This window comes from Bufo bufo, chromosome 1, assembly GCF_905171765.1.
Source record: "Bufo bufo chromosome 1, aBufBuf1.1, whole genome shotgun sequence".
Taxonomy (NCBI): domain Eukaryota; kingdom Metazoa; phylum Chordata; class Amphibia; order Anura; family Bufonidae; genus Bufo; species Bufo bufo.
The window spans coordinates 45,172,845-45,190,840 of record NC_053389.1 but is presented as its reverse complement, the minus strand read 5'-3'; the positions used below and the strand labels follow the sequence as shown (position 1 = coordinate 45,190,840).

General features: G+C 45.1%; 1 protein-coding gene across 1 annotated transcript; it reads left to right on the top strand.

The window, feature by feature from the left end:
* Window positions 1-16,930: 16,930 nt before the first annotated feature.
* On the top strand, window positions 16,931-17,674 carry LOC120986420 (E3 ubiquitin-protein ligase RNF186-like). Its single transcript, XM_040415021.1, has one exon. It carries the CDS (start codon window positions 16,931-16,933, stop codon window positions 17,672-17,674), a length of 744 nt encoding a protein of 247 aa, XP_040270955.1.
* The last annotated feature ends 322 nt before the right edge of the window (window positions 17,675-17,996 follow it).

The window sequence follows — 17,996 nt, the reverse complement described above, 5'->3', positions numbered from 1 at the left end:
GAAGGGTGTAGTTTCTAGAATGGGGTCATTTTTGGGTGGTTTTCTATTATGTAAGCCTCACAAAGTGACTTCAGACCTGAACTGGTCCCTAAAAATTGGGTTTTTGAACATTTCTGAAAAATTTCAAGATTTGCTTCTAAACTTCTAAGCCTTGTAACATCCCCAAAAAATAAAATATCATTCCCAAAATGATCCAAACATGAAGTAGACATATGGGAAATGTAAAGTAATAACTATTTTTGGAGGTATTACTATGTATTATAGAAGTAGAGAAATTAAAACTTGGAAATTTGATATTTTTTCCAAATTTTTAGTAAATTTTGTATTTTTTTGGTAGTAGGGGTTTTACAAAGTCTCTCCATGCAATTTTCAGTCCATATGAACACTTTTTCAGCTTAATAAAGGCGTTTATAGTCTCTCCACTGTCAGTAATGAGTTAGAGCACATTCAAAGTCTCTAATAAGACACATATACACTCACCTAAAGAATTATTAGGAACACCTGTTCTATTTCTCATTAATGCAATTATCTAGTCAACCAATCACATGGCAGTTGCTTCAATGCATTTAGGGGTGTGGTCCTGGTCAAGACAATCTCCTGAACTCCAAACTGAATGTCAGAATGGGAAAGAAAGGTGATTTAAGCAATTTTGAGCGTGGCATGGTTGTTGGTGCCAGACGGGCCGGTCTGAGTATTTCACAATCTGCTCAGTTACTGGGATTTTCTCGCACAACCATTTCTAGGGTTTACAAAGAATGGTGTGAAAAGGGGAAAACATCCAGTATGCGGCAGTCCTGTGGGCGAAAATGCCTTGTGGATGCTAGAGGTCAGAGGAGAATGGGCCGACTGATTCAAGCTGATAGAAGAGCAACGTTGACTGAAATAACCACTCGTTACAACCAAGGTATGCAGCAAAGCATTTGTGAAGCCACAACATGCACAACCTTAAGGCGGATGAGCTACAACAGCAGAAGACCCCACCGGGTACCACTCATCTCCACTACAAATAGGAAAAAGAGGCTACAATTTGCACGAGCTCACCAAAATTGGACTGTTGAAGACTGGAAAAATGTTGCCTGGTCTGATGAGTCTCGATTTCTGTTGAGACATTCAAATGGTAGAGTCCGAATTTGGCGTAAACAGAATGAGAACATGTATCCATCCTCTGATGGCTACTTCAAGCAGGATAATGCACCATGTCACAAAGCTCGAATCATTTCAAATTGGTTTCTTGAACATGACAATGAGTTCACTGTACTAAAATGGCCCCCACAGTCACCAGATCTCAACCCAATAGAGCATCTTTGGGATGTGGTGGAACGGGAGCTTCGTGCCCTGGATGTGCATCCCTCAAATCTCCATCAACTGCAAGATGCTATCCTATCAATATGGGCCAACATTTCTAAAGAATGCTATCAGCACCTTGTTGAATCAATGCCACGTAGAATTAAGGCAGTTCTGAAGGCAAAAGGGGGTCCAACACCGTATTAGTATGGTGTTCCTAATAATTTTTTAGGTGAGTGTATATTGGGGTCTTATTCACACTAGGCGCAGAGGATTTTGATCCTGTTCGTGACGCCAATTTTAAATGCAGCAACCGGGTCTGCAGGGGAAACACTTGAGGCACGGTGGGCCGATGGGGGTCGCAATTAATTTACTCACGGTTAGTGGAGCCTCCCTGGGCCAGTGTGCAGTGATGGGAAGGACATCACCAGTTCCTTCGGGGCACTCTTTGTTTGTCCAGAGAATCCCGCCAGATGGTGTTCGAGGTGTCCTGAGTGGAATGGGTTTTTGTTAAGGTGCCTTAGCGGCAGGGTCCCTGGTGTTTGTGACGCCAGCACCGTTAGGTGCAAAAGGAAAGTAATAAACTGAGTTCAGCCTTGTGTGAAGTTTAATAGCAGCTTTACATTGGTAAACGTTTCTCCAACAGTTTACAGACTTTATCTTGGTTCCAGCAGGCGTTAGCATTAACTCTGGCAGGCAAACTCGTCTCTGCTACATCTTTTGCTCTCTGGCTCTGCTGTGCTGACAGGCTCAAATGGAATCTTTGCTTTAGCTGTATGCTGCAACTTCTCTCTCCGTAGTCTGACATTAGCTTAAAGAGGACCTTTCATGAGATTTTATTAAGGGAGTTATATACCTGTAATTGCTGATGCTGCCACCCTGCTTGATTTTTTTTAAATATGCCTTCTATGCCCCGCTGTGCCCTGCCGGATTTCTCCCACTCAGTATGCTAATACTGAGCATCGGAACAATGAGGAGGAGACAGAGTCTTTCTCCGTGGGCGTCCCCTTCTCCCCTGGCTGTAGTGCTGTCCAATCGCAGTGCAGAGCATCAGAGCCAGGGAGGTTTTTTCTCCCTGGCTGTGACACTCTGCGCTGCGATTGGACAGCGCTACAACCAGGGGAGAAGGAGACGCCCACGGAGAAAGATTCCGTCTCCTCCTCATTGCTCCGAGCAGCACAACAGGAGGTTGTTCCCCTTTGACCTTCTTGGGACAGCAAACAGAGAGGTTAAAAGGTCCCTCCCACCTCCACCCTCCGGCGTTCTTCCTGTCCCTACAGGGGATAGACGCAGAGAGGTTCCCTGCTCTAGGGTTGAAAAGATTCTACAAGAACTTTTAGGGCCTAGGGCTGGGACTAGGAGGTGTCCGGCCTCTCCTTCCACTTCTCCAATAGGCTTGCTAACACCTCTCAGGGTAGAGGTCCCCCACCTGGCAGAGTCCGAGCCTATTGGTGGGTTCTCTGATTGCCTGGGTTCGATCGTTGGGTTCATCCTCATCCTTCCTACCCTATAAGTGGCCATGCCAGTATCTCTTATGTGGAGGTCCCCTGGCTTGCTCCTAACCCTGATGAAGTGGGTAATGCAGCTGGTGGTTCACTCACTATGGACGGCTATGGGTTCATGGAGCTTAGATCCGCTGTTCCTTAATGGAGTTCAGCAGGATCGTGTCTCAGTTCGCCTGAAACAGTCAGCAGCTAGAAGGGGGCCTTTTCTCCTCTTCTTACCAACGCTCTCTATGCAAGTGTTGGCAGATGCTGCATGACATTATTGGTGCTTGCTTTGGCAGCACATACTCCAAGATTGGTAAGTAAACCATGCAAACTATTGTCAGGTAAGTAAACCAGGCTTGTGTTTAACCAGCTGGATTACCTCACCAGTTCTAATTACTTTAATTGAGAATCTGTGTGCGGATCTAAATGGGAACTCAGGCGATAGTAGCATCTCCTGTTTCTTAAACCCTTTCAGGAGCGAGCCATTTTTCACCTTTCTGCCCAGGCCATTTTTAGCAAATCTGACCAGTGTCACTTTATGTGGTAATAACTTTAAAATGCTTTTACTTATCCAGGCCATTCTAAGATTGTTTTTTCGTCAAATATTGTACTTCAATGACAGTGGTAAAATTTTGTAAAAAAAAATAATTCATTTTTATTTATAAAAAAATACCTGGAAAATTTTGCCCTGGTACAACACGGGCAGCGTAACTTCCTGAAGTACTGGGACCCTCCCCGGCCTGGGTTTGAAAAATTAGGGCCTTGATTACTACCTCTTGGAACTGAAGGAAAGTTCCTGTGTGGCCTGCAGAATGAAATATCAGGTACGCATTGCACATTATCATCTGTACAATGTGTACGGACAGCTTTTTGTACCACACTTTTGTTATTTGTGTGGCACTGTAGGGCTTCAGAAGTTGATCTGCAAGATCCACCCCTCCCATGTGCCTGTTGTAGTTCAGTATGCAAACTGGTTTGGGGGTAGTGGTTGTGGTACCAATACAGCGGCAGGGGAGCTGGTGTTAGTGTGAATGTCGGTCAGTACAAGGACGTCCCTCTTGTCCTTGTACTTAACCACCAGCATGTTCTCATGGAGGAGAGCCCTACTTTCACCCATTCTCAGTGGTTGCCCTACCAGGGTTCTAGGGAGGCCTCTCTGATTTTGTGTCGCAAGCCACAGTACCTCTGGCAGTTAGGGACATGACTAGGGGTATGCTGGTATAATAGTTATCCATATAGAGGTGATAACCCTTATCCAGCAGTGGGTGCAGTAAGTCCCACACAATCTTCCCACTAACTCCTAGGATGGGGGGGGGGGCATTCTGGGGGTTCCATCTGGGAATCTCTCCCTTCATAAACGCGGAACTTGTGGGTGTACCCGGAGCTACTCTCCTAAAGTTTGTATAACTTTATGCCATAATTTGCCCGTTTGCTAGGAAGGTACTGGTGGAATCTAATCCTCCCTTTGAACAGTAATAGGGACTCATCTACACAGACATTTTTATCGGGGTTGTGCACCTCAGCAAACTTGGTGCTGAAGTGGTCAGTGACAGGCCTAACCTTGAACAGTCGGTCAAATGTTGGGTCGTTTTTTAGGGTGGGCACTGTGTATTGTCGTTGTAGTGTAGGAATTTCAGAATTGAATCAAATCGATTCCGGGTCATGGTCTGACTGTAAATTGGAGTCTGGTAGAAAATGTCCGAACTCCAATATTGTCTAATGGTTGGTTTTTTAACAACGCCCATATGCAGCACAAGTCCCCAAAACTTCATCCTCTCTGCTGCACTTACTGGGGTCCAACCTAGAGGTCTAGCATATGCCGATGTAGAGTTCTGGGAAATAAATTACTGGGCGTATAAATTTGTTTGGGTCCATATCAAATTTATGAGATCGTCAGAGAAATAGATTTTGAAAAAATCTATTTCTGTGAAGCCCGTGCAGTCAATTTGGATTCCAGAGTTTACCACAAACTCTGGAATTTGGGGCGGATAATCGTCAGGGGGTAGGGTCCATAAGGGTTCATTCTGGGGGGCTGCCTCCTCTGCTACCCTGGGGAGCCTTCTAGAGGGTCCCTCATCAGCGAATGATGATGATGATGATGGGGTAGAGGAAGGTGGCATCCTTTTCTCCCTCACTGGCAGACTCAGTATCAGAGTTAAGCATGGCGTATGCCTCTTCAGCTGAGTATGCTCGTTGGGACGGACGGGCCATTTTTATTTTATTGGGGTGTGATGTGTGAAATGTGTAAACCTTTATTTTGTGTGGGGTGTGTATGTAGTGTTTTCACACGTGAAGGGGCTTGTAATAAATTTGAAATTAAATTTAGAAGAAAAGTTGTAATAAAAAAAAAGTATTTTCTGCAAAAAAAAATAAACTTGCAGTGCAAACTGAGCAGACACAATCCGTAATGGACACTACTGATTGGTGCTCAGTGGTTGCAAAATGCACGTACGCAGATGGTACACAGATGGTCACACTAACTGAAATTTATATTGTGCCCAGCATGCCACCTCATGGCCTCTGTGCCCGGATTGCCGCCTCATGGCCTCTGTGGCCGGAGTGCCGCCTCATGGCCTCTGTGCCCGGCATGCCGCCTCATGGCCTCTGTGCCTGGCGTGCCGCCTCATGGCCTCTGTGCCTGGCGTGCCGCCTCATGGCCTCTGTGCCCGGTATGCCGCCTCATGGCCTCTGTGCCCGGCGTGCCGCCTCATGGCCTCTGTGCCTGGCTTGTTGCTTCTTTGTCTGTGCAGGGCCTGCCTCCGTGCGTGGTCTGCTGCCACCTGCCTCCTACTGGTGCCCTGACACATAAGTAACAAGGTAGGAGGCAGGAAGTTAAGATAAAGCTAAAGGGGTCCTAAGGTGAAGACCACAGGTAAGGACCCAGTGTGACAGAAAGATTAGGGAAAGCCTAGTGGAGATGAGTGGTAGTTCAATCTATGCACTCTACTATCATTTGGGGAGTGGAGTCGCCTACATTGCCTATTCACCATCTACAGTTTAGCGCAAAGCTGTATTAGGAGCCACATTCCTCCATGGACAATATTAATGGAAATTGTATGTAATGCAAGGAGTGCAAGACATATATGTGTAGGGGCCATGTGATTTATAGGGTATAGTATACTCTACACCTGGAGATAGTATGGATCAGCCTGAAGTTAAAGGAACATTAGTGTGACCAGAGCACTGAAATTTAGTAAAGATCCTACCCAGACCTGTTATAATGGGAGGCAGAAATTCGTCTTGTATGGATTATAGCTATCCCTTCTATGGCAAAAAATTGGTATATCTACTTCAAGACAAGTGATTTTCAGTAAATGTCAACTTATGCCCAACTAAACTCTTCTCTGTTATTCTATCTATTTGCACCTAAGGGTACCAATATCACAAACATTAGGGACCCTGCCTTCATTGTACCTAATACCCATAACCTCAAGGGCACCTCTGTGGCGGGGCTTAGGGGGTGCTAGTCGGCGCTGACTGACTGACGCGCATAACAAAACACAAGGTGCATATTAAAATATATAACGACTATATAAACTGACTAGGGTCTCTGCTGCACCTGCTCTCTTCTGCACCTGGTCTCTGCTGCACCTGGTCTCTGCTGCACTGGACCGTATTTTTCGCCCTATAAGATGCACCTAGGTTTTAGAGGAGAACAATAAGAAAAAAATATTTTTCATTACACCTCAGGTCAGACCAGCAATCAGACCCCCAATGTTAATCAGACTTCAGATCAGACCCCCAATGCCCCAGATCAACTCCCCAACCTTTAGCCATCTATCAGCCCCCATGTCAGCCATTAGCCCCCCATGTCAGCCATCAGCCCTTATATCAGCCATCAGCCCCTTATGTCAGCCATCAGCCCCTTATGTCAGCCATCATCCCCTTATGTCAGCCATATGTCAGCCCCCAGCCCTTATGTCAGCCATAAGCCCCACATGTCAGCCCTGAGCCCTTGTTTTAGCCATCAGCCATATGTTAGCCCCCAGCCCTTATGTCAGCCATAAGCCCCCCCATGTCAGACATAAGCCCCCATGTCAGCCATAAGCCTCTTATGTCAGCCATCAGCCATATGTTAGCCCCCAGCCCCCCCCCCCCCATGTCAGCCATGAGCCCCCATCTTAGCCCCCAGTCCATATGTCAGCCCCCAGCCCCTTATGTCAGCCATAAGCCCCCAATGTCAGCCATAAGCCCCTCATGTCAGCCATAAGCCCCCCATGTCAGCCATAAGCCCCCATGTCAGCCCCCCCCCTTATGTCAGCCCCCAGCCCTTTATGTCAGCCATAAGCCCCCATGTCAGACCCCAGCCCTTGTGTCAGCCATCAGCCCCTTATGTCAGCCATCAGCCATATGTTAGCCCCAGCCCTTATGCCCCCCATGTCAGCCCCCAGCCCTTATGTCAGCCATGAGCCCCCCATGTCAGCCATCAGCCATATGTCAGCCCCCACGTCAGTCATCAGTCCTTATGTCAGCGCAAATAAAAAATAAAAAAAACACTTACCTCTCCTGCTCCTGGTCACCATCGCGATCCTCTTCTTCCTGCTGTCTGCTGTGTATTGCGGCGCACAGTGTGAGGTCACAGAGTGACCTCACACTGTGCGCAGCCCTGCACAGCCGATAGCGGAGCCGAGGACCAGGAAGCGGTGAGTACAGATCCTTCACCGCTTCCTGGTCCTCCTGTACTAATGAAGCGCTTCCATAATGGAAGCGCTTCATTAGTACCGCAATAAAGACGGCCCTGATCGCCGCGGCCCGGCTAACAATCTTCCACGGACCGGTCCTGGGCCGCGGCCCGGCGGTTGGGGACCGCTGGTTTATCAGATTATAACAATTAAGCTCTTGGGAATGAACTGCAATGGGGGTCTACAGTAATGGGAGTCTACTGTACATTGTTACTTGGTGCAGTGGTTATATATGATGTTACTATATTTTATCTGGTTTAGAGCGACATTTCAGAGTTATGACTGGGTTCACAGATTCTGTCATCAAGATTTAGTTTTCTGGCAGAATCAAAAAGTGTCTGTCTCAGGTTTATTCCTGATTCTATGAAATGTTTTTTTTTTATCTAATGATAAATATCTGAGATATGTTGTCCTTAGACTTGGCCCCCCTCTAAATTATATTTTGGTACGTCTCCTGTTGTGCTGTCATAAGGGATGAGCTGGAAAATAGGAATTAGACTTACCGGTAATTCGGTTTCCAGAGAGTCCCTCATGACAGCACCTGTACATTCCCTCCCTTACTAACTACTATGTAAATATTGCATATAATATTTTCTTATGATTTTAATAAATCGGTTGCATCCATCCTGGTGTAGTAATCTGGAAAAACACTGGTGGGTGGAGGTGGGAGGGACCTTTTAATCTCTCTGTTTTCTGTCCCAAGAAGGTCAAAGGGAAACAACCTCCTGTTGTGCTGTCATGAGGAACTCTCTGGAAACCGAATTACCGGTAAGTCTAATTTCTATTTTGTCATTACACCAAGGATTCAACATCTCAAAAAAGCAAGGAAGTTTCTTTTTCTTCCTATAAATAATCTTTTCCAGACATACATACAGTGGATATAAAAAGTCTACACACCCCTTTTAAAATGTCAGGTTTCTGTGATGTAAAAAAATGAGACAAAGGTAAATCATTTCAGAACTTTTTCCACCTTTCATGTGACCTATAAACTGTACAACTCAATTGAAAAAAAAAAACTGAAATCTTTTAGGTAGAGGGAAGAAAAAATATAAAAATAAAATAAAATGGTTGCATAAGTGTGCACACCCTTAAACTAATACTTTTTTGAAGCACCTTTTGATTTTATTACAGCACTCAGTCTTTTTGGGTATGAGTCTATCAGCATGGCACATTTTGACTCGGCAAGATTTGCCCACTCTTCTTGGCAAAAACACTCCAAATCTGTCAGACTGCGAGGGCATCTCCTGGGCACAGCCCTCTTCAGATCACCCCACAGATTTTCAATCGGATTCAGGTCTGGGCTCTGGCTGGGCCATTCCAAAACTTTAATCTTCTTCTGGTGAAGCCATTCCTTTGTTGATTTAGATGTATGCTTTGGGTCGTTGTCATGCTGAAAGATGAAGTTCCTCTTCATGTTCAGCTTTCTAGCAGAAGCCTGAAGGTTTTGTGCCAATATTGACTGGTATTTGGAACTGTTCATAATTCCCTCTAGCTTAACTAAGGCCCCAGTTCCAGCTGAAGAAGAACAGACCCTTGGCATGATGCTGCCACCACCATGCTTCACTGTGGGTATGGTGTTCTTTTGGTGATGTGCAGTGTTGTTTTTGCGCCAAACATATCTTTTGGAATTATGGCCAAAAAGTTCAACCTTGGTTTCATCAGACCATAACCCCTTTTCCCACATGCTTTTGAGAGACTTCAGATGTGTTTTTGCAAAATGTAGCCTGGCTTGGATGTTTTTCTTTGTAAGAAAAGGCTTTCGTCTTGCCGCTCTACCCTATAGCCCAGACATATAAAGAATACGGGAGATTGTTGTCACATGTACCACACAGCCAGTATTTGCCAGATATTCCTGCAGCTCCTTTAATGTTGCTGTAGGCCTCTTGGTCGCCTCCCAGACCAGTTTTCTTCTCGTCTTTTCATAAATTTTGAAGGGACGTCCAGTTCTTGGTAATGTCACTGTTGTGCCATATTTTCTCCACTTGATGATGACGGTCTTCACTGTGTTCCATGGTATATCTAATGCCTTGGAAATTATTTTGCACCTTCTCCTGACTGATACCTTTTAAGCTCTCTGTGGACCATGGCTTTTGCTGTGGGATGTGACTAAGAAAATTTCAGGAAAGACCAACTAGAGCGGCTAAACTTTATTTGGGGTTAATCAGAGGCACTTTAAATGATGGCAGGTGTATGCTGACTCCTATTTAACAGGATTGTGAATGTGATTGCTTAATTCTGAACACAGCTACATCCCCAGTTATAAGAGGGTGTGCACACTTATGCAACCACATTATTATTATTATTATTATTTTTTCTTCCCTCCACCTAAAAGATTTCAGTTTGTTTTTCAATTGAGTTCTACAGTTTATAGCTCACATTAAGGCTCCATTCACACGTCCGCAAAATGGGTCCACATCCGTTCCGCAATTTTGTGGAACGGGTGCGGACCCATTCATTTTTTAATGGGGTCGGAATGTGCTGTCCGCATCCGCGTTTGCGTATCCGCATTTGCGGATCCGCACTTCCGCATGCGTGCTTCCGTTTCCGCAAAAAAAATAGAACATGTCCTATTATTGTCCGCAACTGCGGACAAGATTAGGCATTTTCTATTCTAGCGCCGGTGATGTGCGGTCCGCAAATTGCGGAATGCACATTGACGGTGTCCGTGTTTTGCGGATCCGCAATTTGCGGATCCGCAAAACACTTACGGACGTGTGAATGGACCCTAAAGGTGGAAAAAGTTCTGAAATTATTTATCTTTGTCCCATATTTTTTACAACACAGAAACCTGACATTTTAACAGGGGTGTGTAGACTTTTTATATCCACTGTATCTATTAGTATAATTCTGCCACAGTTAGCATTTAAAATACATTTCCTTGCAAAATATAATAATAGTCCCACCCTTCAATCTTAACCCTCCCAATACACCCGTCCATATATCTGATAAATCTGATAAAAGTCCCTCTATATTTCCAAAGACATTCCCCCAAACCTCCTGTATATTATCCGCATCCCCTATACCACATTTTGGACAGTTTAATTCCCCAGTTTTATAATATTTTAGGAGAGTAATGTCAATTATCTACAATAAAAAAATGGTGACATTCTAAATGCCGGGTTATAAGATAGTTTAAGGCTTCCTTCACACGTCCGCAATTCTGTTCCGCATTTTGCGGAACGGAATTGCGGACCCATTCATTTCTGTGGGGCCGCACGATGTGCTGCCCGGATCCGGAATTTGGGGATCCCCACTTCCGGGTCCGCAATTCCGTTCCCGGAAAAAATAGAACATTTTCTATTAAGTTCCGGCGATGTGCGGTCCGCAAAACCCACACGGACGTGTGAATGGACCTTTAGAATCCATGTTAGAATCATGGACCAATCTCTGGGGGATATTATTCCCAAATACTGTTCTCAATATTTCTTAGATTTCATGGAATATTCCTCCACTTCTCTTGTCAATAATAACATACAGTTTGGACACTGCTCCTTTAAATGAGATTGTATCCATCAAGAACTCCACTACTTCACAGTAGCGCTGGGCCTCGTCATTATATGCTTCACGGAATTTCAAAAAATAAATAAAAATAACCTCCAAAAACTAAATTAAATTTTCTTACCAAAGTATCTCTTTCTCCCGATATTTGGTCCAGATACATAATTTCCTTCTTCTCCCAGAACCTGGCATCTTTCATTCTATTCATTTCACGTAAAAATACATTAACCCATATTGGGGTAAATCAATACAGCCCATCAGCCATATATAACATTTTTATCAATCACCAAATATTATGCATCAGTCCGCAATATGGATAAGAATTGGACATATTCTATCTTTTGTGCAGGGCCGCAGAACGGACAAACGGATGCGGACAGCATGCAGCATCTTTTGTGCCCCTATTGAAGTAAATGGGTCTGCATCCGATACGCAAAAAAATGTGTGTATGAGCCCTTAGAGTTGGATAGGTTTTTAACTAAATCGACAAAAATACACCTACATCCAATTGCTGGTACCGTATATATTATATTTAGTATATTCTTCCATCAACGCCTCAACCCTTAAATGGGTTGTTTCGCCTCCTACATTGGGGGCATATCACTAGGACTGACCTGCACCTGTCTTTAGGACAGAGCCCGCAAAATGAAGGAGGGCACACCCTGCATGTGCGGCCACCCTCCATTCATTTCTATGGCAGCGCCGAAAATATGCGTGCAGCGTTCTGGGCTATTTTCGGCAGTCACATTGAAATGAATGAGAAGCGAACTGCGCAAGCAAGGCCCCCGCTCCATTCAGTTCTATGGGGCTGACGGAAATGGCTATTTTTTCGGCGCTACCATCATGTCTGGGTCTGAATTCACATTGGAGGCGAACACACTGGCCGCAGCATCTCCTGGACTACACACCTGTGAGTCTATTGATTGGAAGTGCTGCTGCAGAGTTAAGCTGCGGGACGTGAACAGACTGGCTCGCAGCTTAACTCTGCAGCAGCACTTCCAATCAATAGACTCACAGGTGTGCAGTCCAGGAGATGCTGCGGCCAGTGTGTTCGCCTCCAATGTGAATTCAGACCCAGACATGATTAATGCTATTTCTATTTCAGACCATACACTTAATCCAACTAGTATGTCTTTCAATGAAATGTTACGTGTATATGATTTAATAGAATTGGAAAATACTTGTCTCTCCTCTGATGCTGTGCATTGTTCATCAGACTTTAACCCTTCCAACCGTGATTTCTATCCGGTGCAATCTAGATCTCATGCACTGGACAGATTTCAGGAACTGGTTGAGAGGGATCTAGTCTTATTGAACAATTCTGTAGTCTCACAACATAAGGATTTAAATACTAATAATTTATCCAAAAAAGAATCATTAGCATTGCGTAATCTCCAAAATAGAGATGATATTGTTGTGAAGCAAGCTGACAAGGGGGGAGCAGTGGTCATTCTCAATTGTGAACTCTATAGATCCCTTATTAACCAGATGTTACACAATGATAGGATCTATGGTATCTTACCAAGCGACCCGCTCCCCTCTTTCCAGCAAGAATTAAAAGCTCTGCTGTTACATGGATTCAATCTAGGTGTCCTTAGCCAAAAAGAACATGATTATATTTTTGTTGCATTTCCAGTCATCCCAATTTTACATGCTCTACCAAAAGTGCACAAATTAATTTTTCCCCCTCCCTTGAGACCAATTGTCTCGGGCATAGGGTCGTATTCAGAACACCTCTGCCAGTGGGTTGACTCACTACTGCAGCCCTTGATCCCTAATATTCCTGGCTTCTTGAGGGACACTAAATCGGTCCTACAAGCAGTACAGGACCTTAAAAGGGTCCCAAAAATATTCATGGGTAACGGCGGATGTAGTTGCACTTTACCCTAGCATTCCTCATGACCTGGTGAATACCTCTTTAGTGTGGTTTTTGGAAAATTTAGGAAATTTTTCTGTGGTGCTATCAGAGTATGTGGTGGCTGTGGTGGACTTCCTCCTGAGACAGAATTATTTTATGTTTGATGGAAAGTTTTTCCTGCAGACATCGGGGGTGTCGATGGGGGCCAAGTTCTCTCCCTCCATTGCTAATATTTTTATGGCATGGTGGGAGAGAAGCTTCCTCCTCATCGACACCAACCCCTTTTCGGATCACATAAGGTGGTATGGCCATTACATCGACGACCTGATCTTTATTTGGTCGGGCGATGTGGCGGCCATACCGCCTTTCACTGATTATCTGAATGCATGTGTAAACGGTATCCAATTTACCGTTCAACACAGCACCAGTAACATCGAGTTCCTGGATCTCAGACTCAGGGGGGACTCCGCCACAGCCTCCATATACACTAGCACATATAGGAAACCAACAGCAGGCAATACATTATTGCATGCACAGTCATGCCATCCCACACATACTATCAGGAATATGCCTAAAGAAGAATTAATCAGGGCTAAAAGAAATTGCAGTGATGAGTCAACCTATAGGGCGGAGGCGCAAAATATTATAAAAAGATTGACACATAGAGCATATTCACAAAAAATGATGGAAAAATGCAATAGGGACATATTAAATATGAATAGAAATCTATTGCTAGCCACAAACGTAAAAACAAAGGGTCAAAACATTAGAGAGACATCCAATCATGAAAGAAAAAATATTTTTGTTACACAATACAGTAAGGAATATATTCAAATTTGCAACATTGTGAAAAAGCACTTTCCAGTTCTAGCGTGTGACAAAAAATGGGCAGCAATGGCACAAAAGGGCATCAAATGTGCAGCCAGAAAGGCACCTACCATAGCCAGCTCTGTGAGTCCATCTCTCTTCAAAAATGATAAGTCCCGTACAACCCAGAGCACCTGGCTGTCAACAAAAGGGAATTACAAGTGCGGTCACTCCATCTGCACTTGCTGTAAATATATGAAAATCTGTCAAAGTTTTGAATCTACTGTCAATGGCCAGGTTTTTAAAATACATTCTTTCCTTAACTGCAATACCACCTATGCGATTTATTGCATAACATGCACAAAGTGTAGGTTGCAATATGTAGGATGCACAACAAATGCAATAAAAACACGCATCAGAAAACATATATCAGACATACCGCACCATGCGAACCACAACATATCTGCGGCAAGTCTCCACTTTGCCATGGTACATGGTGGTGATGTCTCTCATATGTCAGCACAAGGTATTGAAAAGGTTAAAAAACCAATAAGACGTGGTGACAGAAAACGGAAACTTTTGAACAGAGAATCTTACTGGATTTTCCGATTGGAAAGCCGCCAGCCTCACGGTCTAAACCATGGGTGTCAAACATGCGGCATGGCAAAGATGCAGCATCGCAGACTGCTATGTATGAGCCGGGAGAGAGGAGGGGCTGAAGTCCGTAACTAGGGGCGGGGCCCGGTGCAGTCACTGTACTCTTACACCGGGCCCCGCCGCTCACCAAAGTATTTATAAACGTGAATCCTTATCGTGTTATTAAGTTGAACTAACGCTGCCCTCTCCCATGTTCCCATGTTCCCCTGTATCCCCACAGCACTTACTTAAGCTTCCATAGCAGGCAGAGCGGACGGCAGCAGTAACGTCACTCACTGACGTAGAGCGCCTGCTCCGCCCACTTTATGAATGAAGCAGGCGGAGCAGGCGCGCGACGTCAGTGAGTGACGTTACTGCTGCCGTCCGCCCTCCCTGCTATGGAAGCGTGTTCGTAAGTGCTGTGGGGATACAGGGGAACATGGGAACATGGGAGAGGGCAGCTTAATAACAGGATAAGGATTCACGTTTATAAATACTTCGGTGAGCAGAGGGCCGGTGTATTAGGGGACACTGTTATGAGGGGGATCTGTGGATGACATATAGCAGTGTCATCCACAGATCCCCCCCATAACAGTTCCATCCACAGATCCCCCACCTCATAACAATGCCATCCACAGATATCCCACCCCATAACAGTTCCATCCACAGATCCCCCACCTCATAACAATGCCATCCACAGATCCCCCATAACAGCACCATCCACAGATCCCCCATAACAGTGCCATCCACAGATCCCCCATAACAGTGCCATCCACAGATCCCCCACCCCATAACAATGCCATCCACAGATCCCCCCACCCCATAACAATGCCATCCACAGATATCCCACCCCATAGCAGTACCATCCACAGATCCCCATAACAGTGCCATCCACAGATCCCCCATAACAGTGCCATCCACAGATCCCCCATAACAGTGCCATCCACGGATCCCCCATAACAGTGCCATCCACAGGTCCCCCATAACAGTGTCATCCACAGATCCCCCACATGACAGTGCGTCATCCACAGATCCCCCATAATAGTGTCATGCACAGACCAACATTAATTCAAAGCCCACCAAAAGCACAACTTTTGGTTAAAAATTTTTTTTTCTTATTTTCCTCCTCAAAAACCTAGGTGCGTCTTATAGTGAAGTTTAATATTTGTATATATATATATATATATATAGGTCTCACTTGTGTTATTGGGCAACGGGATGTTGGGGGTCAGCAGTCATGAAACAACAATGTTTGAAAATGTACGATTTTTTTTTTTTTTTTGATGCGGCCCACATAAACTTAAATTTTGTTTTTTTGGCCCATGTTAGCCTTTGAGTTTGACATGCTTGGTCTAAACAAAAGACTGGACCTTATTTTACAGTATTAACTACAAATTTATTCTCCATTTATTTCTCTTTTCTTTCTCTTCCCCGCCTTTTTCCTCTATTTCTTTGAATGTGCTGTTTTAATGAACTATATGAAATGAAATTTTGGTATGTTTTTACCTATGTGCACACTTGTGGATGGGAGGGGTCGACTCTCAGCCTGATTACTTCAGGTGGAGGAGCCCTCCCCCTCCCCTCTATAAGAACACCTCACAGTGTATCTGAAATTGTCATGAGTAAAGGCTAAAATTGCATTGTGCCCGAAACATGTAGACTCTGCTTTCTGTACCTGGATTTTACTGATTATTGAATAAAAGCCTTTGGATTGCCACAAATACAAGCTGGACAAAACCTATCTTTTTTCTTCAACCCCCTTTAATGTATTAATTGGTAACTTGTCCCATGCAGCCATATATTTCAACTGATGCGCCAAATAATAGCCCCTTAGATCTGGAAGAGACAAAGAGGGCATTCTTACTATAAGGGGGCACAAAGAGGGCATTCTTACTATAAGGGGGCACCCAGGTGGATTCATTATGAGGGAGGTACTAAGGCAACGTCACTACTGTGTGGAGGACACTAAGAGGAAAAATGACAGTGAGGGGGCACTAACAGGGCATCCTTACTGTGTGGGGGCACTAATGGGGCATCCTTAGTATGTGGGGGCCTTAGGCATGACTACACTGACGGGGGCACTAAAAGAGCATTTTTACTGAGCAGGGGACACTAAGGAGGTAGACCTATTTTAAGGGTGCTCAAAGGAGTCATCTTCACAGTGTGGGGATGTAATTACCATGTGCCACACAAAGGTGGCACTGTTACAGAATTGGGGCACAAAGGAGACTAAGCGGGATAGGGCGGGGTTAGAGGCGTGGCTTGGTGTTAAAAAAAAATCGCCACGTGCACAGAAATTGTCTATCTTTGATTTTTTTTTATAACAGGGGAGGTAAGTATCACAGTATCACCTAGATCTGTGTGAACACTGAAAGGCTGCACAAGTGGCAACTCCGGGTCATACGCTGTATATGTTGGAGAGAGTTCCCCTTTAAGCGGGTGCCTTCCTGGTTGCTTTATAAACCAGTTGTTTTCTGTGGATGATACGTGCTCCCATGAAGGGTAGCAGAGTCTTTATCATCATCCATAAACCATATCTAACATTGGGTTAATGTGTAAGCCCTGATTGATGAGGACTTTCGCTTCTGGGCTGGGAACATTTGAGCTCAGCTGCCTGAATTCCCCACAAGGAAAGATACTTGGAAACCTGAGATACAGACGCTCAAGAACCCAGCATGGAGGCTCCTCTGGATCATGGTCCTACTGGCACTGAGGAGGCAGAACCTGAGATCATTCAGACCTTGCATGGATGGTCAACCTCTGGTGCAACACCGGGACCTGATGTAGCGGAGACGGAACCTGTGGAAGACCAGCAGCCATCGCTCCATAACACAGACCCATCATCATGTTCATCCCCCACCAATGGGCCTGACTCTGGCCTCACCGACATGGACTGCCCCATCTGTTTCAGCAGATATGACAACTGTAGGGTTCCCAAGGAACTGTCCTGTAAGCACAACTTCTGTGCGGTCTGCCTTAAACTGCTGATCTGTAATGAGGTGGGCACCTGGCGGATCGTTTGCCCCATCTGTAGGGCGCTTACCCCGGTTTTTGGAGGACTTGTATGCACTTTGCAAAACCAGGAGTCTCTTATGAGCAGGCTGGAGAACCCTAAGCCCAAAGTCGAGGTCCTTCAGCCTCTAGAGGTGGTTTTAAGACTGGACGGCCATAGCCAGTGTGACCCGAGGGACGACGAACGGCATGGGAACCTGACAATCGCGACTAGGAGGCTCGTCATACTATTGCTAAATTTGCTCATTGTTCTCATTATCATCATGCAGTTTCTCTACACGGGGATCATAAAATGGGTTCTTGGCTTCACCCTCGGCATTGTTGTCATTATCACCGTCCTGCTGTGCTTCAACCCGAACTGCAGGATGAGCTTTCCCTGGGCGGCCAATCAACAAAATGGACAATGACGTTGCCTCAACTGTGTGATGCATAGACTTAAACGCGCAGGGTTAGAGACATGGAATGAAATGCATTGCGTTAATGCACAGAATAAACCGCGTTAGGTCGATGCTTGGACTGAAATGCATTTGCATGATGGACAGACGACATTAGGCTGATACACAGCCTTCGATGCGGGAGCATGCCACATCGACTGACTTGTGATACATGCACAAACTGAAACGCGTGAGCTATAAAATGTACCTTGTATTGACTGTGGCACAATCGAATTGTCTACATTAGGACTGCACTGATTCCCCCCAAACCTCAAGATGGGACTGGTGGACAGTC

Coding starts and splice junctions, on each gene's coding strand:
- LOC120986420 (XM_040415021.1), top strand. CDS start 16,931: ATGGAGGCTCCTCTGGATCATGGTCCTACTGGCACTGAGGAGGCAGAA.